The sequence below is a fragment of the Heptranchias perlo genome, chromosome 6 (genome assembly GCF_035084215.1).
Source record: "Heptranchias perlo isolate sHepPer1 chromosome 6, sHepPer1.hap1, whole genome shotgun sequence".
Lineage (NCBI taxonomy): Eukaryota > Metazoa > Chordata > Chondrichthyes > Hexanchiformes > Hexanchidae > Heptranchias > Heptranchias perlo.
The window spans coordinates 6,111,642-6,137,481 of NC_090330.1; the positions used below are offsets into that span (position 1 = coordinate 6,111,642).

Below are 25,840 nucleotides of genomic sequence, written 5' to 3' on the forward strand. Positions count from 1 at the left end.
ATGTAGAGGTAAGAGTGCTTCCCATTGAGCCACGGCTGACACCTGTGGGAAGCTGGATCTGCAAAGACATCACTTTCTGAGCAACACAGAATTACTGATGAGGGCACTGTTTGTTTGGCCACTCTGCACCAACTATTACGAGACGAAGTATCAATCTGGCATCATTAGCTTAGCAAACGTTCAGGCCTCACTGAGCTTGTTTAATACCTCATTCATATGAGTGGGGAGTGTATATATTGTGAATCACAACGTACCACAATTGTGTGGGACAAGCTGGATGGACAAGAGTCTTTTCCTGTCCCACCATCGTCTTTGTATGTTCGGATTTTTTTTTATTCGTTCACGGGATGTGGGCGTCACTGGCAAGGCCGGCATTTATTGCCCATCCCTAATTGCCCGCGAGAAGGTGGTGGTGAGCCGCCTTCTTGAACCGCTGCAGTCTGTGTGGTGAAGGTTCTCCCACAGTGCTGTTAGGAAGGGAGTTCCAGGATTTTGACCCAACGATGATGAAGGAACGGCGATATATTTCCAAGTCGGGATGGTGTGTGACGTGGAGGGGAACGTGCAGGTGGTGTTGTTCCCATGTGCCTGCTGCCCTTATCCTTCTAGGTGGTAGAGGTCGCGGGTTTGGGAGGTGCTGTCGAAGAAGCCTTGGCAAGTTGCTGCAGTGCATCCTGTGGATGGTACACACTGCAGCCACGTCTGCCGATGGTAAAGGCAGTGAATGTTTAGGGTGGTGGATGAGGTGCCAGTCAAGCAGGCTGCTTTGTCCTGGATGGTGTCAAGCTTCTTGAGTGTTGTTGGAGCTACACTCATCCAAGCAAGTATTCCATCACACGCCTGACTTGTGCCTTGTAGATGGTGGAAAAGCTTTGGGGAGTCAGGAGGTGAGTCACTCGTCACAGAATACCCAGCCTCTGACCTGCTCCTGTAGCCACAGTATTTATGTGGCTGGTCCAGTTAAGTTTCTGGGCAATGGTGACCCCCATGATGTTGATGATGGGAGATTCGGTGATGGTAATGCCGTTGAATGTCAAGGGGAGGTGGTTAGACTCTCTCTTGTTGGAGATGGTCATTGCCTGGCTCTTGTCTGGCGCGAATGTTACTTGCCACTTATCAGCCCAAGCCTGGATGTTGTCCAGGTCTTGTTGCATGCGGGCATGGACTGCTTCATTATCTGTGGGGTTGCGAATGGAACTGAACACTGTGCAATCATCAGCGAACATCCCCATTTCTGACCTTATGATGGAGGGAAGGTCATTGATGAAGCAGCTGAAGATGGTTGGGCCTAGGACACTGCCCTGAAGAACTCCTTCAGCAATGTCCTGGGGCTGAGATGATTGGCCTCCAACAACCACTACCATCTTCCTTTGTGTTAGATATGACTCCAGCCACTGGAGAGTTCTCCCTCTGATTCCCACTGACTTCAATTTTACTAGGGCTCCTTGGAACAACTCCCGAGATACACCGCTGACCTGTTTGGGCGGGCTGAGACCTCAGCCCATCATCTACAGCCGGATCCAAGATGGCAGATTGACTGCAGGTGCCGCCAGGGGCAGCTGTTGACCTTTGCCGGCGGCACGTTGCCATTGGAGACACCAGTGAACCTCCACCGCCAGCGCCTCTGAGAGCATTGCCGCTTGGACATTGATGTTACAGGGCGACCACAGCCTTATCTTATAAACAAAAAAATAGCCGTCCCACACCACATGGTGTTCAACAAAAGACCGCGGACTCACCAATCAAAGTCGTTGTAGTCATTCTTTGCTTCGCTCCAAAAGTAAAGGAGCACTAGTGCGAGGCCAAAGGTCACCACCAGGATCCCAAAGCAGAAGAATTCAAACTGGAGGGAGAGGGAACAGCAATGGAAGGAAATTAGAATCATAGAATAGAATCATAGAAGTTTACAACATGGAAACAGGCCCTTCGGCCCAACATGTCCATGTCGGCCAGTTTATACCACTAAGCTAGTCCCAATTGCCTGCACTTGGCCCATATCCCTCTATACCCATCTTACCCATGTAACTGTCCAAATGCTTTTTAAAAGACAAAATTGTACCCGCCTCTACTACTGCCTCTGGCAGCTCGTTCCAGACACTCACCACCCTTTGAGTGAAAAAATTGCCCCTCTGGACCCTTTTGTATCTCTCCCCTCTCACCTTAAATCTATGTCCCCTCGTTATAGACTCCCCCATCTTTGGGAAAAGATTTTGACTATCTACTTTATCTATGCCCCTCATTATTTTATAGACTTCTATAAGATCACCCCTTAACCTCCTACTCTCCAGGGAAAAAAGTCCCAGTCTATCTAACCTCTCCCTATAAGTCAAACCATCAAGTCCCGGTAGCATCCTAGTAAATCTTTTCTGCACTCTTTCTAGTTTAATAATATCCTTTCTATAATAGGGTGACCAGAACTGTACACAGTATTCCAAGTGTGGCCTTACTAATGTCTTGTACAGCTTCAACAAGACATCCCAACTCCTGTATTCAATGTTCTGACCAATGAAACCAAGCATGCCGAATGCCTTCTTCACCACCCTATCCACCTGTGACTCCACTTTCAAGGAGCTATGAACCTGTACTCCTAGATCTCTTTGTTCTATAACTCTCCCCAATGCCCTACTATTAACGGAGTAGGTCCTGGCCCGATTCGATCTACGAAAATGCATCACCTCACATTTATCTAAATTAAACTCCATCTGCCATTCATCGGCCCACTGGCCCAATTTATCAAGATCGCGTTGCAATCCTAGATAACCTTCTTCACTGTCCACAATGCCACCAACCTTGGTGTCATCTGCAAACTTATTAACCATGCCTCCTAAATTCTCATCCAAATCATTAATGTAAATAACAAATAACAGCGGACCCAGCACCGATCCCTGAGGCACACCGCTGGTCACAGGCCTCCAGTTTGAAAAACAACCCTCTACAACCACCCTCTGTCTTCTGTCGTCAAGCCAATTTTGTATCCAATTGGCTACCTCACCTTGGATCCCGTGAGATTTAAACTTATGTAACAACCTACCATGCGGTACCTTGTCAAAGGCTTTGCTAAAGTCCATGTAGACCACATCTACTGCACAGCCCTCATCTATCTTCTTGGTTACCCCTTCAAAAAACTCAATCAAATTCGTGAGACATGATTTTCCTCTCACAAAACCATGCTGACTGTTCCTAATCAGTCCCTGCCTCTCCAAATGCCTGTAGATCCTGTCTCTCAGAATACCCTCTAACAACTTACCCACTACAGATGTCAGGCTCACCGGTCTGTAGTTCCCAGGCTTTTCCCTGCCGCCCTTCTTAAACAAAGGCACAACATTTGCTACCCTCCAATCTTCAGGCACCTCACCTGTAGCTGTCGATGATTCAAATATCTCTGCTAGGGGACCCGCAATTTCCTCCCTGACCTCCCATAACGTCCTGGGATACATTTCATCAGGTCCCGGAGATTTATCTACCTTGATGCGCGTTAAGACTTCCAGCACCTCCCTCTCTGTAATATGTACACTCCTCAAGACATCACTATTTATTTCCCCAAGTTCCCTAACATCCATGCCTTTCTCAACCGTAAATACCGATGCGAAATATTCATTCAGGATCTCACCCATCTCTTGTGGTTCCGCACATAGATGACCTTGTTGATCCTTAAGAGGCCCTACTCTCTCCCTAGTTACTCTTTTGCCCTTTATGTATTTGTAGAAGCTCTTTGGATTCACCTTTGCCTTATCCCCTAGAACAGAAGGAAGCCATTCGGCCCATCGTGCCTCTTTGAAAGAGCTATCCAATTAGTCCCATTCCCCCTGCTCTTTCTCCATTGCCCTGCAAATTTTTCCTTTTCAAGTATTTATCCAATTCCCTTTTGAAAGTTACCATTGAATCTGTTTCCACCGCCCTTTCAGGCAGAGCATTCCAGATCACAACAACTCGCTGCGTAAAAAAAATTCTCCTCGTCTCCCCTCTGGCTCTTTTGCCAATTATCTTAAATCTGTCCCCTCTGGTTACCGACCCTCCTGCTACTGGAAACAGTTTCTCCTTATTTACCCAATCAAAACCCTTCATGATTTTGAACACCTCGATCAAATCTCCCCTTAACCTTCTCTGCTCTAAGGAGAACAATCCCAGCATCTCTGGTCTCTCCACACAACCATGTCAGACCTGGAATGAATTAATTTATTTTAAAACAGTGTACGGAGATGTATGGGGTGAGAAATGGTTTCACAGGTAATATGCAAAGCAGATACAGCTTAAAGTCACCTTGTCTTGATGGAAACTGACCAAACACACGATGAGATGGTGTCAGCCATGATGCTCACTGCCAAGCTGGTCACAGGGATTAATTATCAGGCCATGCAATTTCCTCATCCAAAGAACCAGGGGACATGGATTTAAGGTGATTGGCAAAAGAACCAAAGGTGACATGAGGAAAAACCTTTTTTTACACAGTGAGTGGTTAGGATCTGGAATGCACTGCCCGAGGGGGTGGTGGAGGCAGATTCAATCATGGCCTTCAAAAGGGAACTGGATAAGTACTTGAAAGGAAAAAACTTGCAGGGACTAGCTAGATTGCTCTTGCATAGAGCCGGCACGGACTCGATGGGCCGACTGGCCTCCTTCCGTGCTGTAACCTTTCTATGATTCTCATCCCAAAACTCATTTATGAGAAAGACGTGCATTTATATAGCACCTCTCACGGCCTCAGGACATCCCAAAGCGCTTTACAGCCAATTAACCGCACATTGTCACTGTTGTAATGTAGGGAAATGCAGCAGCCAATTTGCAGACAGCAAGGTCCCAAGTAAGGGAATTTGATAATAACCAGATAATCTGTTTTTCGTGATGCTGGTTGTGGGATAAATATTGGTCAGAACACCTGGGACAACTCTCCTGCTCTTCTTTGAAATAGGATTGTTTACCTCCACTTGAGAGAGCAGATGGGACCTCAGTTTAACATCTCATCCGAAAGACGGCACACTCCAACAGTGCAGCACTCCCTCAGTACTGCACTCGAATGTCAGGCCAGATTATTATGCTCAAGTCCCTGGAGTGGGGTTATGAACGTACAAACCTTCTAACTCAGAGGTGAGAGCGTTACCACTGAGCAAGGTACATTTTCCAGCAAAGGTCACTGGTGGGAACCCTGGCTGATTTCCCCACCTATCATCTCCATCGGTCGTGTGACTGGTTGGAAGAGCCTCTGACAATACAACACTCCCCCAGTCATCTCCCCTTTTCCCTTCGCCCCACCATTGGCGGCCGTGCCTTCAGATGCCTGGATCCCACTCACTGGAATTCTCTCCCTAAACCCCTCCGCCTCTCCACCTCCCACTCCTCCTTTTACTCCACCTCTTCGACTAAGCTTTTGTTCACCCCTCCTAATCTCTCCTTCTTTGACTGGGCATCCATTTTCCCCCTGCCTCTGTGAAAGCACCATTGGGACATCTTTGTTGTTGTTGTTTCAACCTTGATGATGTGCCCAAGTCTTGGCAAGTGGATCTTCTGTTGTGAGCCGTATGATGGAGGTTGTTTACTGCACTGGGGGGGGGGAAAGACACCAGCAGCTGTTCTGCTAGCAATTTCCTGCAGTGATTGAAGGCTCTGGTTAATTATAACTCAAGTAAAGACAGCCAGGTAAACAATTAACAGCGCGGGGGTGGGAAGAGAAGCCATTGCTGGAGATGCTCTGGCCACGATTGGATGCATAGAATTACTTAGAATTTACAGCACAGAAACAGGCCATTCGGCCCAACTGGTCCGTGACAGTGTTTATGCTCCACACCAGCCTCCTCCCACCCTACTTCATCTCACCCTATCAGCACATCCTTCTAATGGGTTAGGTAAGAGTGGAGCCGTGCAAGGACTGAGCCGGACAATGGAGGCGTAGATGTTACAGGAGGATGATCACCAACTTTACCGCAACGTGCCATCTAATCGGGTACAGTAGCGCAGTGGTTTTGTTACTGGACTAGAGGCCTGGACCAATAACCCAGGTAAATGTGAGTTCAAACCCCACCACGCCAGTTTGAGAATTTGAATTCAGTTAAACAAATTCTCGGAAATAAAAAAAAAATCTGGCATCAGTAAAAGTGACCATGGAACCGTCGAATATGTCGTAAATAACCCAACTGGTTCACTAATGTCCTTTAAGGAAGGAAACCTGCCGTCCTTACCCGGCCTGGGCCGATTTGTGACTCCAGCCCCCGCACCAATGTAGTTGACGCTCAACTGCCCTCTGGAGTGGGCCTTGCAAACCACTCAGTTGTAACAAACTGCCATCTGCAGTGGTTCAAGAAAGAGGCCCACTACCACCTTCGCAGGGCAACTAGGGACGGGCAATAAATACCCGCCTTGCCAGCAATGCCCACACATCCTGAGAATAAATTATATATTCACTTTTAGAGCAGTGCAGCCAAAAGCTTTTCCCCTTTCTCACCTGCACTTCTAAGAGTAAGCAGTCAGAACTAAAAGGAACCATCAAACGGCACCAGACCAAAGGCCTCTTAAAGGTACAGAGCAGGTGTCACACTGGGACCCGACAGCACTGCACAGGTCAGCACCCCCCAGATACAAATGTTAAGAGGTGGAAGAGTGGGACACAGAGGTCAGTCTCCGGAGGCAGGAACAAATTAAAAGCACCATCCAAGTCAGCCATCCCAGAATGGTTGGCGGCAGCAGCCATCTTGTATTTAAAGGGGCCGTACATAGTTTACGTCACGCTTAAAGAATACTGGTCTTAACGGCTCATGTACTCAATTTTCGATACGCCAACAAAATCTCAGGTACTCACGTGTCATGTCACATGACTCCATTACCCACTCATATAAAGCAAACGGGGGTGATAACTAACCGGGGGTGATAACTAACCGGGGTTTTCCTAATTTTATCCGGAAACTTCCGAAACATTTTCAAATTCCAACCAGAACGTTCTGACATGTTCAAAACTTCGAGCGACTGAAGTAAACAAGACAAGCTTTTACCAAAAACGGAGGTTGTCACTTCCCAAAAAATAATCGCAAAAGTCACGGGAACAAAATGGTTACAAGAACTTGCATCGTTGTAGCACCTTCATCAGAACGGCATCCCTCGGCACTTTATAGCGGGAAAAATAAAAAAAGGAGGAATGGACCTCGAGCCAGGGCGAGAGATTCAAAAGGGATGACTGAAAATTTGGTTGTCGTTGACCTTCATTTGACAGTAGAAATGAAAATGGGGAGAGATGTATAACGGGCGGCTGAATCCATATACTATCGGCCAAAGTCAAAATTAACCCTCGCGCCCCCCCCCCGCCCTGTCCCCCACCCTGTCCCCCGCCCCCCCGCCCTGTCCCCCACCACAGGTTCTTAAACCAACAATGAAAACTGACTTTAACGATCCAACATTTTTCTCTAAAAGGCAAACTCGAAGTCATCCAAAGTGATCAGAACTAAAACCTGAAATGGCCCAATTTGGTGAGGGTGGGGATGGGAGGTGAGCAGGGAGCAGACTCGGGAAGGATTCCAACCGTCGCGCCCACTGGACCGCGCTCGTAACAGTGTAGAACGGCGAGTCCTTACCTTGCTACAGCAGAATTCTCCGGGCAGGATCCGGGTGCGTTGGTAGCGCCTCCACTGGCAACCGTACAGCCCCGCCAGGCAGGAGAGGAAAGGTTGGTACTCATACCGCTGCAGCAACCGCCTGCGAACTATCTGCAGCTTCCCCAGTTTGACTTTGGTGAGCTGGATTGGAGTGCTGCCCATCTGTCACAAGTCAGGCGTTCCCTGCTCTGCAAAGACAGAAGAGCGATGAACAGCCACATCAAATTGGGACCCGAGTGAGCACCCTCTACTTCTAATGTTGAGACGCGGTTCCCCGGAGACTAGCTGTCGTCCCACACCTTGCCCAGGCAGCCATTCTCCATGTCCGAGCTTGGACAGCAAGCCATCATCGGCTGCTCGACCATGAATCTAAGCTCCTTCCTGCCCTCGCCCAACATCTCACTTTCCAGCAGGGGGTGATCAAGAGTGCAAACTCCTCTCTCTAGCCCTGTCCACTGAGGCCAATTATTGCAAACCCCTTCGCTGCTCTACCTAACCCAGCACAGACTAGAGATCAAACCTGAGACCTTCTCGGTCTGGATGGCTCAATGTGAGAGCAGGCACTGTATTTACTCAGGAATCTCATCTCCCTGGGGGTAATTTTAACCTTGGGCGACGGTGTAAAACAAACGATATCAAATTGGTCGCCCATTTTTACACCTCGTCCAATTTTCCTTTTCGTTGAAGTCAACGGAATGGAAAATCACCGATGGGCGAGCAATTCGATATCACCTGTTTCACCATTGGCCAAAGTTAAAATTACCCCCTGTGTTTGGACACCAGAGAACTATGACACTGACAGAAACAACAACTTGCATTTATATAGCGCCTTTAGTGTAGTAAAACGTCCCAAGGCGCTTCACAGGAGAGATCATCAAACAAAATTTAACACTAAGCCACATAAGGAGATATTAGGACTGGTGACCGAAAGCTTGGTCAAAAAGGTAGGTTTTAAGGAGTGTCTTAAAAGGAGGAGAGAGAGGCGGAGAGGTTTAGGGAGGGAATTCCAGAGCTTAGGGCCGAGGCAGCTGAAGGGCACGGCCGCCAATGGTGCAGCGATAGTGACCACCAGAGATTCTCTCAGTGGCCATTTTGAGAAAAACAGAAAAGTACGAATGGCCTCCTTCTGTGCCGTAAATTTCTATTTCTGTGATCCCTAGTCTGTGCTGAATGGGTGATTCAGCCAGTGTGACCACAGTGCGCCCTATCTGGCCTCAACACCTGGGTTGGGGAAAGAAGGTTTGGCCAGGCTTCTCGCGTTAGATCGCTGTCCAATGAACCCTACTGGAAGTGGTATGTGGATCTACAGTGAGATCAGGATTGAGCTCAACACTACGACTGTATGGGCTGAACCCAGTGCTGCCCTCACTCCACACCACACAGGGGGCACTTTTCCAACATTAGCAACTGTCTCCATCAGGTTTCAATGCTGCACCTGGTCAACATTTATGCATAATGGAGACCAATCTCGGTGGGTAAACTCCCTCTGTTTTATTCTGCTTGCTTTTCCAGAAGGTATAGTATCATTGTGTGATACAGCACAGGAGGAGGCCATTCGGCCCATCATGCCTGTGCCTGCTCTTTGAAAGAGCTATCCAATTAGTCCCACTCCCCCTGCTCTTCCCTATAGCCCTGTAATTTTTTTCCTTCAGGTATTTATCTAATTCCCTTTTCAAAGTAACTATTGAATCTGCTTCCACCGCCCTGTCAGGCAGTGAATTCCAGATCATAACAACGCATTACGTAAAAAAATGATTCCTCATGTCGCCTCTGGTTCTTTTGCCGATCACCTTAAATCCGTATCCTCTGGTTACCGACCCTTCTGCCACTGGAAACAGTTTCTCCTTATTTACTCTATTAAAATCGCTCAGGATTTTGAACACCTCTATTAAATCTCCCCTTAACTTTCTCTGCTCTAAGGAGAACAATCCCAACTTCTCCAGTCTCTCCACACAACTGAAGTCCCTCATCCTTGATACCATTCTAGTAAATCTCTTCTGCACCCTCTCCAAGGCCTTGACATCCTTCCTAAAATGTGGTGCCCAAAATTGAACACAATACTCCAGTTGAGGCCTAACCAGAGATTTATAAAGGTTTAGCATAATTCTTGCTTTTGTACTCTATGTTTCTATTAATAAATCCCAGGATCCCGTATGCTTTTATAACAGCCTTCTCAACTTGTGCTGCCACCTTCAAAGATTTGTGTATGTGCACCCCCAGGTCTCTCTGTTCCTGCACTCCCTTTAAAATTGTACCCTTTAGTTTATATTGCCTCTCCTCATTCTTCCTACCAAAATGTATCATTTCACACTTCTCTGCATTAAATTTCATTGCTGCAGGAGTTCCTCAGGGCAGTGTCCTAGGCCCAACCATCTTCAGCTGCTTCATCAATGACCTTCCCTCCAAAATAAGGTCAGAAATGGGGATGTTCGCTGATGACTGCACAGTGTTCAGTTCCATTCGCAACACCTCAAATAATGAAGCAGTCTGAGCCCGCATGCAGCAAGACCTGGACAACATCCAGGCTTGGGCTCATAAGTAGCAAGTAACATTCACGCCAGATAAGTGCCAGGCAATGACCATCTCCAACAAGAGAGAGTCTAACCACCTCCCCTTGACATTCAACGGCATTACCATCGCTGAATCCCCCACCATCAACATCGTGAGGGTCACCATTGACCAGAAACTTAACTGGACCAGCCATATAAATACTGTGGCTACGAGAGCAGGTCAGAGGCTGGATATTCTGCGGCGAGTGACTCACCTCCTGACTCCACAAAGCCTTTCCACCACCTACAAAGCACAAGTCAGGAGTGTGATGGAATACTCTCCACTTGCCTGGATGAGTGCAGCTCCAACAACACTCAAGAAGCTCGACACCATCCAAGATAAAGCAGCCCGCTTGATTGGCACCCCATCCACCACCCTAAACGTCCCTTCACCACCGGCGCACAGTGGCTGCAGTGTGTACCATCCACAGGATGCACTGCAGCAACTCGCCAAGGCTTCTTCGACAGCACCTCCCAAACCCGCGACCTCTACCACCTAGAAGGACAAGGGCAGCAGGCACATGGGAACAACACCACCTGCACGTTCCCCTCCAAGTCACACACCATCCCGACTTGGAAATATATCGCTGTTCCTTCATCGTCACTGGGTCAAAATCCTGGAACTCCCTTCCTAACAGCACTGTGGGAGAACCTTCACCACACGGACTGCAGCAGTTAAAGAAGGCGGCTCACCACCACCTTCTCAAGGGCAATTAGGGATGGGCAATAAATGCCGGCCTCGCCAGCGACGCCCACATCCCATGAACGAATAAAAAATTCATCTGCCATGTGCCTGCCCATGTGGACAAAGACATCACTATGAAGACACTCTTAGCTCCCAGCTCTCCTCGCCTTTCCAGATGACATGCGGAACACTCCTTGTTCTCGGCCTACTCAGGCCCATCCCCCATCTCTTCTTCTAGTACTGAGTTACATAGGAACATACGAAAATGAGGGGCAGCAAAAGACCCGCTGGCCCATTAAGCCTGCTCCACGCTCATAATGCCTGGAGCATCCTAACTAGACGCTTCCTACCTGCCCCCCTTGCAGCCATGAAATCTCCTGGGAGAGGCAAAAAAAACTCGGAAAAGAATCCCAGGGCCAAAAAAGGGAAAGATGGGAACTTCCTCTCCCACCTACTCAGGCGATGGAAACCAGTCCGGCGGGAGGGGGGGGGGGGGTGCGGGGGCACATTGTCCCTGCTCACGTTAACTGTTGGTTCGCTTTCTGGCCTCTTTATTCTGGGGCGTAAAGTATCAGCTTGGTTCAGCGAGTAACATTTGCTTCTGTCCTTCTTTTCTCTCCACAGGTGATGAATCTGTATCCAAAATATCAACCCATCCCGTCTTTACTCCAAGCCCGAAAGTGGTGGGTTCAAACCCCGCTCCCGGACTTCAGACCAGCCGCACCAGTGCAGTACTGAGGGAGTGTTTCACTCTCGGAGCTCATGCCCTTTGAAAGAGATGCAAAAACCAAGAAGATATTTGCCTGTGCCTGTGATTCAGGTGGACGGTGACGATCCGATGGTACAATCCAAAGGACAGTGAGTTCTCCCGGTGTCCTGGACAACATTTATAAAGCGACCAACCCCAGCCAAAAACAGATTAACTGGCCATTCATCTCATTTTGCTGTTGGTGGTACCTTGCTGGCGTGGAATGGTTGTTGCCATTTGCCTACATAACAACAGTCACTGCACTTCAAAGTATTTTAGAGTAGACAGGGCTTGATGGCCGGCGCGGACACGATGGGCCGAAGGGCCTCTATCCGTGCTGTATGACTCTATGACTCTAAATTCATTATAAGCGAAGAGCTTTTGGATGTTTGAGGGGCGTGATAATGCGCTATATAAATACAAGTCTTCTTTTCTCTCCATATGTTAGTACAGGTGATGAATCTGTATCCAAAATATTAACCCATCTCGTCTTTACTCAGAGAGTGGTGAGAATGTGGAACTCGCTGCCACAAGGAGTAGTTGAGGCAAATAGCATAGATGCATTTAAGGGGAAGCCAGCTAAGTACACGAGGGAGAAAGGAATAGAAGATAGGGTGAGATGAGGTAAATAGAATGGGAGGAGGCTAGTGTGGAGCATAAATACCAGCACAGACCTGTTGGGCCGAATGGCCTGTTTCTGTGCTGTAAATTCTATGTAATTATGTAATCTTTGTTCAGATACTAAATGACCTGCAGTACAATTTGCTCAGTATAACATGCACTGTTTAAGGACACAGTCCAATTGATTTCTACAAAATCTGTTTATTAAACGCGTAGAAGAATAAGAAGCATTTTCTAGAGCGAATTGCAATCTTTCTAGCTAATGTAAATATCAATTTGCCAACTTAATGTGCCTGGTGGAAGCTGCTTTGTATAAATATTAAACCGTAAGCTCTTCAAACCAGCTCATTAACATAAATATCAAACTGCGAGTTTCCAGATCAATCAGAAAAATCAATTTAGGGGGGGTGACGTATCCTGGTGAGGGTCTCTCACGGGACACGTTACCTGGTTTAGTGACACCTTCCATTAACGTCCCAAAACTATAACATCAAAACTGGACACTGAGCAGGGAGGGGTCAAGAGTTAGGGGAGTTATTGAAGGCAAGATCAGGGCTCGACCTGTAATTTTCATTTAGAGGGAAAAATTAATTTTAAAACAAAGTGCAAAAAAAAAATCGAGTGCCAATCATAATCACGACGAACGGGATAATTGAGTTGGAATGGTACAATACCCAATCAAACAACAAACCAGGGTAGAGGTACGAATTCTAAGCCGACCTTAACTCACCTGGGCTGGGGAAAATATATTGGACAATGGCACTGTCCTATTGGAAAATGCTGGTACGTGTGTGTGGTGCCCCCCACAGTCGAATAATCTATGCTCACTGTCAAGGCTTACACATGAACAACGGTCACTTGAACAAAATACCGGAGGAAGACTGGCCTCCGCTATTTGAAGTGTAAACTTCAAAGTATAAACCTCTTAACTGAGACCTCAGTGGGTGGGGGGGGGGGGGGGGGGGGGTGAGGGTGGGGGGAGTTAGAGGAATTAATGATGTCTCTCACTGCCCTCTACAGGTATGAAAGCCACGTTCCCCGCCGTGACAGGGAATGGACGTCCGTTTGATACTACCACAGTGACAGTCCTTGAACAACGTAAAGTCCCATGTTGGTTACGGCTTGGAGTGCAGTTTTGGCCGTGCCGGGCCAGGGGAGAAGGTTTGGAATGGGTTGGGTCCAGGCCAAAGATGGGGGGGGTGGGGGAGGCGCGATGGCAGTGCAGTAAAGGGAGTGGGGAATAGGCCACCTCGGGAAGCAGAGGGGAGGGGAAAGGTAAACCTAGGCGTTGGGAGAGGCCGGGTGAGCCAGCAGGAAGGGTGGTGAGTGACGGGTCAGATTTTAATAAGCCAGAGGCAGGTGGCACCATGAAGAACAGCGACACTGTGCCACCCGCCTCAGAGACACAGCTGAGAAGAAGGTATAGACAGTAAGCGTGACAAGCAAGGTGTGACAGACAAGTGTGACAGAAACATCGTGACAGGAAGTGCATGACAGGAAGTGCGTGACAGGAAGTGAGTGCTACAGGCAAGACAGAACGGGGGTGAAATCGGACTTCGACGAAAGTGCAAAACAGGCGATCGCGAATCGGCAGCTTCTCAGAATCATACACCACAGGAGGAGGCCATTCGGCCCATCGTGCCTGTGCCGGCTCTTTGAGAGAGCTATCCAATTAGTCCCACTCCCCTACTCTTTCCCCATAGCCCTGAAAATGTTCTCCTTTTCAAATATTTATCCAATTCTCCTTTGAAAGTCAGTGCTAAATCTGCTTCCGCCGCCCTTTCAGGCAGAGCATTCCGGATCATAACAACTCACTGCGTAAAAAAAAAATTCTCCTTAGCTCCCCCCTTGTTCTTTTGCCAATTATCTTAAGTCTGTCCCCTCTGGTTACCGACCCTCCCGCCAGTGGAAACAGTTTCTCCCTATCTACTCCATCAAAACCATTCATGATTTTGAACCCCTCGATTAAATCCTCCCCTTAACCTTCTCTGCTCTAAGGAGAACAACCCCAGCTTCTCCAGTCTCTCTATTAATGGGGGGGACAAAAATCGGGGGGGGTGGGGGTGTAAAAGGGGCTGTCGATTTGCTATCGTCTATCTCGTGCTTTAACTGAAGACCGATTTCACCCCCATTATACATATTAACGGCCCTCCTGTGGCAATGCTCCGCGATCTGAAGCATTTTACTCCCAGGCTGCCATCAATATCTACAGGGGAGATTTACCGTCTCCCCTCCCCACGACCAAGAGATGCCACATTTAAGGGGACATCACTGCCCAACACTGCGACAGATATCGGGAAGTGAAGAACATGCATTTAAATAGCGCCTTGTGATGTACAAAAAAAACATTAAAGAGCAGAACAGAAAATTCAAAGAGCTCAGTTTATTTTTTTGAAACACCGACCTTTAGTTTTCATGTTCTGTTCATCCAGGAGACAGTACACTCCGTACTGGATCCTGCCCTTTAATGCTTCTATTGACTAACAATTAACCAAATCAATATTGTATAGACTGAAACCAAACCCTAACTCCGTCCTCCCCACCACCACGGTCAGTCCCAGCTAATGATTTTATTCCACACTTCACTCAGCCAGCTAGCAGCACTTTCACAGATCTGCCCAAGCTTTATCACTGAACGACTTTGGTGTTCTGCAGAGAACATATCAATCGCAAAGAGAGACTCGGTAATGACTCAGACTGCTCCCTTAAACCCAATTATTGTTAGTCTCATCACATTGCCCCTGCACATGTTCACTTGAATCATTTACATCTTGGGCTCCCCCCCCCCTCTCATTTTCTCCCCCCCCCCCCCAGTTCAGCTCTTCATGAATATGAATGTGTGCTGGTTAAATGGGACAACACAGTGTTTGCCCGTAATCACGATGAACGATCAGTAAGACAAGTGATTTGGTGTAGCATGAAATCCCACAAGAAGGCCCTTAAATTCCTACACTTGCCGATCACTGGCAATGCGGCCCCAATAACACCCAATGGTGTCTTCCGTGGCTCAGTGGGTAGCAGTCTTGTGTCTGAGCCAGAAGGCCGCTGGTTCGAGCCCCACTCCAGAGACTTGAGCACAAAATCCAGACCGACACTCCCAGTGCAGTACCGAGGGAGTGCTGCACTGTTGGAGGTGCCGTCTTTTGGATGAGGTGTTAAACCGAGGGCCCCGTCTGCCCTCTCGGGTGGATGTAAACAGATCCCATGGCCACTATTTCAAAGAAAAGCAGGAGAGTTCTCCCAGGTGTCCTAGGCCAATATTTATCCCTCAACCAACATCCCTAGAAACAGATTATCTGGTCATTATCACATTGCTGTTTGTGGGATCTTGCTGTGAGCAAATTGGCTGCAGCGTTCCCTACATTACAACAGTAACTACACTTCAAAAGTATTTAATTGGCTGTAAAGCGCTTTGGGACGTCCTGAGGCTGTGAAAGGTGCTATATAAATGCAAGTTCTTTCTTTCCTTCAATTTAGTCTCAGTGTACGAGGTGAGCTGCTCCTCGGTCTTTGCCAGTGCCACTCAAGCTTCACCAAGTTGTCTGGTGGGCCCCACCCGTCCTCACCCAACCCAGTGAGGTCAACCTCGGCCTCCGAATCAGCCAACGTTCGTTTTTCTGGTCATTATCCAGCGAGCCCTGCTGGAAAGGGTCCATGTGATTTGGGGAATCAAGCTCGACAGTGATGCCCTCCACGGTTAAACAGCCCACTGTCGCTAAGTTCAAAGGTGAAGAATGACCATTTGAGCTCCTGTGAATCTGGACCCCACAACAAGAGTCAGCAGCTCAGCTGAAAGGGGATGGAAACCAGTGCCAGAACTTTCTACAATGGCGGTGGGGGAGGGGGGAGGGTTGTGAAATGGGCGATATCGCAATCGCGGCCCATTGAAGTCGGTGGAAATGAAAATTGGACGAGGTGTGTAAGAGGCGGCCCATCAGATATCGCCTGTCCGAGGCGAGCGTGCTACCCACTAAGCCACAGCTGAAACTCAGGGTGGGACTTTGACCTTGAGCGGACGGGTGGCTTAGTGGGTAGCACGCTCGTCTCTGGCTCAGAAGGTCAAGTCTCACTCCAGAGACTTGATCTCCTAATCCAGGCTGTGCAGTGCTACGCCATTGGAGGTGTCGTCTTTCAGATCGGATGAGACATTAAACCGAGGCCCTCTCGGGTCTTTGTAAAAAATCCCATGTTTGAAGAAGAGCAGGGGAGGTGTCCTTTTTTTTTATATTCGTTCATGGGATGTGGGCGTCGCTGGCGAGGCCGGCATTTATTGCCCATCCCTAATTGCCCTCGAGAAGGTGGTGGTGAGCCGCCTTCTTGAACCGCTGCAGTCCATGTGGTGAAGGTTCTCCCACAGTGCTGTTAGGAAGGGAGTTCCAGGATTTTGACCCAGCAACGATGAAGGAACGGCGATATATTTCCAAGTCGGGATGGTGTGTGACTTGGAGGGGAACATGCAGGTGGTGTTGTTCCCACGTGCCTGCTGCCCTTGTCCTTCTAGGTGGTAGAGGTCGCGGGTTTGGGAGGTGCTGTCGAAGAAGCCTTGGCGAGTTGCTGCAGTGCATCCTGTGGATGGTACACACTGCAGCCACGGTGCACCGGTGGTGAAGGGAGTGAATGTTTAGGGTGGTGGATGGGGTGCCAATCAAGCGGGTTGCTTTGTCCTGGATGGTGTCGAGCTTCTTGAGTGTTGTTGGAGCTGCACTCATCCAGGCAAGTGGAGAGTATTCCATCACACTCCTGACTTGTGCCTTGTAGATGGTGGAAAGGCTTTGGGGAGTCAGGAGGTGAGTCACTCGTCGCGGAATACCCAGCCTCCGACCTGCTCTTGTAGCCACAGTATTTATATGGCTGGTCCAGTTAAGTTTCTAGTCAATGGTGACCCCCAGGATGTTGATGGTGGGGGATTCGGCGATGGTAATGCCGTTGAATGTCAAGGGGAGGTGGTTAGACTCTCTCTTGTTGGAGATGGTCATTGCCTGGCACTTGTCTGGCGCGAATGTTACTTGCCACTTATTGGCCCAAGCCTGGATGTTGTCCAGGTCTTGCTGCATGCGGGCTCGGACTGCTTCATTATCTGAGGGGTTGCGAATGGAACTGAACACTGTGCAGTCCTGGCCAACTCTCAAAGAGCCGGCACAGGCACAATGGGCCGAATGGCTTCCTTCTGTGCTGTAAGATTCCACGAACATTTATCAAACAACATGCACAAAAGCAACAGATTATCATCTCATTGCTGTTTGTGGGACCTTGCTGTGCGCAAATTGGCTGCTGCATTTCCTACATTACAGCAGTGACTACACTTCAAAAGTATCTCATCTACTGCAAAAGCTTTGGAAGTTCTGAGGAAGGATTATATAAATGTATGTTCGTTCTTTCTTCTATCTGTGAACGAAAGGTTAAGGAATTTTTGAGACAGGGATAAAACAAACTCTCAGCTGTGGCACCAAGAGCCCACGACGACAGAATCACTTTATATAAACCAGCAGTTACACAGTCAAATAAGACAAACCCCACTCTAAAATAAAATAATTAAAAAACAAACAAAAATCTGTACACTTAAATAATGCAAACAACTCTGTATCAACAATCCGTCCGTGTAGCTCAGATACTGGGGGAAGGAGGTTTACTCCAAGGCTGAAAAAACTCAGGGATAATTTCAATTCTCCTGTAGTGGTCGATCGAAGTTAGGAATTAACATTAAGCACTGAAAATAACCCGAGGAATTAACAAGAAACGCCACACGTTCACCTGAGAAATGAACACCTGGGTTGGTTGTCTGAGAAATTAAACTGAGAACCTTCCAATTGCACTTCTTCCAACCTTTCAGAGATCATATTTCGAAACATATCCATCCTTAGACTGATTATTTGTCCCCCCGATCTTGAGGTATTGTTTTATTTTTAACGCTTCTCTTAGTTTTAAGATTTGAAAAAGAATGCACCTGCCCACAGACGGCGCTTGTCGTACACACGACCTCTCTAGAATCATAGAATCATAGAAGTTACAACATGGAAACAGGCCCTTCGGCCCAACATGTCCATGTCGCCCAGTTTATACCACTAAGCTAGTCCCAATTGCCTGCACTTGGCCCAATAGAATCATAGAAGTTACAACATGGAAACAGGCCCTCTCTAGGTGCACCTTAAGATGTCTCTTAGTCAGAGCCAACGCTTCTCTCCCCAGGGGTTTCGTTTTATTGACAAGCGAGGCATGCCACCTTAAAGCGGGCATCGTCAATAAAAAAAAAGGTAAATAAGAATATTCTGCACAGCGACATCCGCGTCGACTCGGCCCACTTCCCATAAACAACAATTACACCGGATCATATCAACTTAACAGGAAGAATAAAATAACTAAAATTCCCTAACAACCAATTTGAATTTAAAGCTGTACTGCCTTGTTCCCCATCCTTCACTAAGTCATTATGTTGCTGCATTTTTTGTTGTAGTTACACAGAATTTCATAGAAATTACAATAGGGTGACAGGCCATTTGACCCAACCAGTCCATGCTGGCGTTTATGCTCCACACAAGCAGTGGTCCTAATCCCACCTTCCCACCCTCGTCCCCATATTTCTTTATCTCTCATTTCTTCAATCACCTATGAGAGAGTGATTTACAGGCTGGAAGTTAATCGAGGGGTTCGGAAGGTTTATATACATAGAATAACGAATAAGTTGGAATTCAGGCCCCACTCCAGAGACTTGAGCACATAATCCAGGCTGGCACTCCCAGCGTCAGTACGGAGGGAGTGCTGCACTGTCAGCGGTGCCGTCTTTCGAATGAGGCGTTAAACTGAGGCCCCGTCTGCCCTCTCAGGTGGATGTAAAAGATCCCACGGCACTATTTCGAAGACAAGCAGAGGAGTTCTCCCCGGTGTCCTGGCCAATATTTATCCCTCAACCAACATCACTAAAAACAGAGTATCTGGTCATTATCGTGTTGCTGTTTGTGGGATCTTGCTGTGTGCAAATTGACTGCCGAGTTTCCTACATTACAACAGTGACTACACTTCAAAAGTACTTCATTGGCTGTAAAGCGATTTGGGACGTCCTGAGGTTGTGAAAGGCACTGTATAAAGGCAAGTTCTTTCTTAGATGCATTTCTAGCAATTTTCTGCTTCTATTACAAATATATATATGAGGACAGAAAGAGAAAGGGCCATTCAGATCATGTAGCTCACTCCACCAGGACCAGTTCCATCTCCCACTTGGACTGGAACATCAAAGATTATTCAAAGACAACGAAAAGGCCCATTCAGCCCAACAGAAGCTTTGTCCCTCAAGTATTCTACCCCTCCCAGCCTAGCATCCAACTGCACTTTGAACATCCTTAATATCTATAACTTTATTACCCTGCCTGGCAGATTATTACTAACATGTGCAGTGGTTATGTTACTGCACTAGTAATGCAGAGTAGAGGAAGCTTTACACTGCACCCATGATCCGGCGCTGGCTCGATGGGCCGAATGGTCTCCTTATGGGCCCTAACCATTCTATGTGCCAATGCTTGATGCTAGCTATGAGTGCCCTAACAATGATGTGGAGATGCCGGTGATGGACTGGGGTTGACAAATGTAAAGAATCTTACAACACCAGGTTATAGTCCAAATGTAAAGAATCTTACAAGACCAGGTTATAGTCCAACAAAAGACAGAGTTCTGGCCGTTTGTGTATTCGGTGGTCCTGTAGGTAACATCTCTCTGTCTGAACACTTTGATTGCCTTGACAACGGGCAGTTGGAAAGACTATCTGTAATCATCAGGTATTGTTCTCTGACTATAAATGCAAAACGTTCAAGGAATCCCACTCACTCACCTGACGAAGGAGATAATCTCCGAAAGCTTGTGATTTTCAAATAAAACTGTTGGACTATAACCTGGTGTTGTAAGAGTCTTTACATTTGCCCTAACAATGACAATCTCTCAACAAATTTACAAAACAAAAAGTTTTTTTTTAAAAAAAGGACAGTCCCCCAATTAAAAGTTCTATTGGTAGGTCCGATTCCATAAGTTCCACGAAACGTAGTTCTTCGGTTGGGTCCGTTATGTGTCGGAACTGCAACAGCCAAAGTCATTTTTCCACATAAATCTGCTCCCTAGCACTACCGTCATTCAGACTGATAAAATCACAAATCCATCTAGGCTGCATTTTTTTCAGTCTCTATGCTTTTAGACAGCACTGCAGTGAAATCCAGACACACATATACACCCATAAAAGGCACTCCAATTGTACAGAATTCCAAAGGGCCAAATCCCTTTCCATTCTCCGGCACTGCAGTACAGCAAACATCTTCTGAATCACTCCACTGTAGACAATTCCTGCTCCAAAGCATGAAACAACAACAACACTAACAACAACTTGCATTTATATAGCGCCTTTACCAGAGTAAAACGTCCCAAGGCGCTTCACAGGAGCGATTATCAGACAAAATTTGGTACCTCGACAAATAAGGAGATATTAGGACAGGTGACCAATACTTTGGTCAAAAAGGTAAGCTTTAAGGAGCATCTTAAAAGGAGAGAGAGGTAGAGAGGTGGAGAGGTTCAAGGAGGGAATTCCAGAGCTTAGGGCCTAGGCAGCTGAAAGCACGGCCGCCAATGGTGGAGCGATTAAAATTGGGGATGCGCAAGAGGCCAGAATTGGAGGAGCGCAGAGATCTCGGAGGGTTGTAGGGCTGGAGAAGGTTACAGAGATAGGGAGGCCATGGAGGGATTTGAAAACAAGGATGAGAATTTTAAAATCGAGGCGTTCCTGGACCGGGAGCCAATGTAGGTCAGCGAGCACAGGGGGTGATGGGTGAACGGGACTTGGTGCGAGTTAGGATACGGGGCAGCAGAGTTTTGGATGAGCTCAAGTTTACGAAAGGGGGGGTGGGAAGGATGCCAGCCAGGAGAAACAGTCCCTAATTTTAATGTCCTGCGTTCTATCTTGTTGTTAATCATCGGCCGATAATCACCGCACATTTTAGCAGTCAGATTTTTTTTTAAATGTGCAATACCTGCTTGTTTTAGTGCACAATGTCCCTGGTTAGAGTGAATTCCTGAACGAACCATTACACAGTCTGAGATACATAGATTTTCAAATCAACCCCTCCGACACATTTGGTAGGAGCCAGGTACAATCCCAATCCAATCAACATTTTCTCTGCAAAATTAACAGAATTTATATCTGGATCAAACCTTCCACCATTCACCTTCTAGGTCTCAAAGGGGCCTTGTTTTCATTTAAAGACGAGCGTTGAGCAAATTTTTCTTCATTTGCTTTCCAAACATGAGATGCAGCGAAACTCAATATTGCGATACGATGACACACTTTAAATTATCGCACTGTGAGAAAGGTTTTGACAGTTTTTCCATCAGGGTGCCACTTTAAAATAAAATCGCTAGGTTCTGAAATTCAATCTGTGTCCTAGTAGAAATGGGCCCACTTCATAAAAACTGCCCCTAATGTAACACTAATTGGCATCTCTTACTCAGAGAGGTCACAATATAACTGGTAGGGAGGTGGGAAAATGTCACTGTTATGAGCAAAGTGGAGGATGCCCTTCTTTCTACAGCACATTGCTGGTCAGAGAGAGTGCTTTACTCTGCATCTAAAAGCTTCTCTATTTTAGACGAGCGCTGTTGATTGTAGGAACCAAGGAACATTGGGAACAGGAGTAGGCCATTCAGCCCCTCGAGCCTGCTCCGCCATTCAATTGGATCATGGCTGATCTACACTTCGATTACCCGCCTTAGCGCCGATACCGAATAAAGATTCATCGATCTCAGTCTTGGAAGTTCCAGTTGTCCCCCAGCATCCACAGCCTTTTGGAGGAGGGAGTTCCAGATTTCTACTCCCCTTTGTGTGAAAAAGTGCTTCCTGATTTCGCTCATGAACGGCCTAGCTCTAATCTTAAGATTATGTCGCCTTGTTCTTGATTCCCCCACCACCAGAGGAAACAGTGTCTCCGCATCTGCCCTATCGAACCCTTTTATCATTTCAAACACTTTGATCAGAATCACCCCCTCAATCTTCTTGTAGACCTGTAGTATCCCCACAGTCATTGGCACTCTGTACTACGGGGTGTGACATTGGAGACCTACATTTAAAGCTGCTTTTATATTTGGACCCGTGGGCACTGGTGCCACCAGTGGGTATGCAGCTCTCGCCCAGAGTAAACTCGTCGGATTCTCCAAGGACGGCTGCCAGGAAGACCCTGTAAAAAAAATGCGTCCTCCCAGTGGTCTTAGTGAGTCCAGCAAGTCTACCCTGGGACTGTCAGCATCAACGCACATCCCGCTTGTCAGGAACTGGTGGCTCTAACACCCCACTGAACCTGATGTGAAATGAGCTTTAGTGTGATTTTTGTCTGATGACAGCAGCTTGCATTTATACAGCATCTTTAACACAGTGAAACGTCCCAAGGCGCTTCACAGGAGCGATTATCAAACAAAATTTGACACCGAGCCACATAAGGAGGTATTAGGGCAGGTGACGAAAAGCTTGGTCAAAGAGGTAGGTTTTAAGGAGCATCTTAAAGGAGGAGAGAGAGGTAGAGAGGCGGAGAGGTTTTGGGAGGGAATTCCAGAGCTTAGGGCCTAGATGGCCCCGTGTCTTCACCGGTGTTCTGGCCAACATTCATCCCTCAACCAACAGCACTAAAAAACAGATTACCTGGTCATTATCTCATTGTTTGTGGGACCTTGCTGTGCATAAATTGGCTGCCACGTTTCCTACATAACAACTGTGATCACACTTCAAAAAGTACTCCATTGGCTGTAAAACTCTTTGGGACATTCCTGAGGTGGTGAAAGGCGCTAAATAAATGAAGTCCTTCCTTTCCTTTTTCCTTCTTTGACTAACCTTTTTATCACAGCATTCCATTCGAGGCAACCTGCGGATGAAAACTTTTGTTTATAAATGTTAACATTGCCATTGGGAATTTCAGTCTCATTGCAAAATCTGTATGTTTCTGCTCAGCAATATTGGCAACTGCTCTGCTTTGATACTATGCGGCTGATTTGGGGGATTTTTTTTCCGCTTCCATTTGATTTGGGAGATCAGATTGCCGAGGAGCAATGCAGGCAGTCTCCCAAAAGCAGGTTCATGCCGACAGCTCGCCCTCATGTTTATTAGGGGTAAATTTATACCCGTTTTACATCATGCCAAATGCAAAAATTTAGATTGTCAGGGTTCTTGCAAACTGGGAAACAAAATCGCAGTTGCATGTTTTTTTAAGTTGGATTGAAGTGAATGAAAACGTCCCTACAGGCAAGTGGAAAATAAAATTGGTATAAACACAATCATCTACTTTCAATGTGAATCTGTAGCAGATGGCCCGCCTCTCTGTTCCTCCACCATATGCTTCAAACAGCCCCCACAGACTTGCTATATGAAGACTGTGAGTTTTTACATGTTCCATTAAATGTTCTGCCATTAAATGTTCTTAAGGCACAGTTCAGAATATAAAATGTCACTTACTGTTTCCCAGATTGTCCTTATTTACAGAGTCAATTTGTTGCGTCCAAGTTAATCCAACCTCGTACGGTCAAAAATAAATAAATAAATATATACATACATATAATTTTACAGCTCAAAAATTAAATAAAGCTTCACATAGTCCAGAATGAAACACCAACAAGTTATTTAAAATATGCCCAAAGAGACCAGTCGATTTCTGAGCTGCTAAAAAGCAGAAGGAAATGAGAGAAGCGGCATCAGAGTCAGTCGCCTGAAACTAACCAAACTCCCGGGATCGTCAGAGCGCAGAATGAGTCAGGACTCGAGTTTGCTCAATGCTGTGAAATGTAAATGAAAGTTACAGAGGGAGAGAGGGAGGGGGAAGAGACAGAGAGAGAGAGAGCGGGAGACGAGGGAGGGAGGAATGAGAGAGTGAGGGGATGAGAGAGTAAGGGGAAGAGAGGGAGGGGGACAAGAGAGAGGGTGGGGAAGAATGAGGGGGGAGGAGAAGAGAGAGGGAGGGGAATGAGAGAGAGAGGAGGGGAATAAAGAGGGAGGGGAATGAGAGAGAGAGGAGGGGAAGAGTGAGAGAGGGAGGGGAGGGGGATGGGGGAGAGAGAGGAAGGCGGAAGAGAGAGGGGGAAGGAGAGGGGGAGAGTGAGGGGATGAGAGAGTAAGGGGAAGAGAGAGAGGGAGGGGAAGTGAGAGAATGAGGGGAAGAGGGAGGGAGGGGGAAGAATGAGAGGGATGGAAGAGTGAGGGGAGAGAGGGAGAGGGAAGAGTAAGGGGGAGAATGAGGGAGAGGGAGTGAGAGAGAAAGAAAGAGTGCGAAAGAAAGAGAGAGGGAAACAAAGGGAGAGAAACAAAGAGAATGAGAGAGAAAGAGAGAGAGAGGGAGATAGGACTCACAATAAATATAGTCGAGTCTGTTGGCTCCAGTGTGGTGATGAGATTCTTGTTATAGAGAACATTCTGTATCTGCCAGGTTTCACCAACACATTGTTATTGTTACAAGCAGTGCCAGTGAACTGAGTTTGACGCTAATCCGATTCCAGTATCAATTGAGTTCTGATGAAAGGTCGTCGACCTGAAACATTAACCCTTCTCTCTCTCTCTCCGCAGATGTGGAGATGCCGGTGATGGACTGGGGTTGACAATTGTAAACAATTTTACAACACCAAGTTATAGTCCAGCAATTTTATTTTAAATTCTTGAAACGTTTGCCTGAGGAAGGAGAAAATCTCCGAAAGCTTGTGAATTTAAAATAAAATTGCTGGACTATAACTTGGTGTTGTAAAATTGTTTACAATTGTCTCTCCGCAGAGGCTGCCTGACCTGCTGAGTGTTTCCAGTTTTTTCTGGTTTTCAATCTCAGATTTACAGCATCCGCAGCTAGAGATTGCTTTAGTTCCAGTGCGAATTGTGTAATTTATTTCCAACAAAAAAACCCACATTAAGTAACAAAAAAAAACAATGGCAGTAAAGCAGCAGTGACGCCCCTTCTCAGCCTCTAGAAGACCGTGTGATTAAAGTGTGATGTGGAGATGCCGGTGATGGACTGGGGTGGACAAAAGTAAGGAATCTTACAACACCAGGTTATAGTCCAACAGTTTTATTTGAAAATCACAAGCTTTCGGAGATTATCTCCTTTGTCAGGTGAATGAGTGAATGAGAGGTTCTCAAATCGCATATCTTATATTAGGCTGGGACACCATCACACCAATCAAAGGTGTCATTGGTGTTCAGACAGGTTAGCCACGGAAAACAGTAGGTCCCAGTATACTGAATACACAATGGGTCAAATTACACAGACAAAGAGAGAAAGAGACCCGAAAGGCAGAGAGAGAGAGAGAATGTCCAGTTGTATTAAAAACAGATAACTTTTTTTTCCTGCTGGTGGGGTTACGTGTAGCGTGACATGAACCCAAGATCCCGGTTGAGGCCGTCCTCATGGGTGCGGAACTTGGCTATCAATTTCTGCTCGATGATTTTGCGTTGTCGTGTGTCTCGAAGGCCGCCTTGGAGAACGCTTACCCGAAGATCGGTGGCTGAATGTCCTTGACTGCTAAAGTGTTCCCCGACTGGGAGGGGACCCTCCTGTCTGGCGATTGTTGCGCGGTGTCCGTTCATCCGTTGTCGCAGTGTCTGCATGGCCTCGCCAATGTACCATGCTCCGGGGCATCCTTTCCTGCAACGTATGAGGTAGACAACGTT

The 25,840-nt window shown here is 47.1% G+C and overlaps 1 protein-coding gene across 5 annotated transcripts in view; it reads right to left on the reverse strand.

Moving 5' to 3' along the window:
• Positions 1-24,555, reverse strand: part of gdpd4a (glycerophosphodiester phosphodiesterase domain containing 4a) — a 70,167-nt gene extending 45,612 nt beyond the window's left edge. The window contains exons 1-5 of one of the 5 annotated variants that reach the window (XM_067985676.1): positions 23,909-24,501; positions 23,648-23,705; positions 23,030-23,060; positions 7,557-7,765; positions 1,740-1,843 (exon numbers count right to left, since the gene is read on the reverse strand). In XM_067985676.1, coding sequence (XP_067841777.1) covers positions 1,740-1,843; positions 7,557-7,739 — 287 coding nt within the window. In that variant the 5' untranslated portion in view covers positions 7,740-7,765; positions 23,030-23,060; positions 23,648-23,705; positions 23,909-24,501. Of the gene's footprint in view, positions 1-1,739; positions 1,844-7,556; positions 7,766-23,029; positions 23,061-23,647; positions 23,706-23,908; positions 24,502-24,535 lie in introns of those variants that run through there. The other 4 variants (XM_067985677.1, XM_067985674.1, XM_067985679.1 and 1 more) reach the window with 4 other exon arrangements.
• Positions 24,556-25,840: the final 1,285 nt, after the last annotated feature.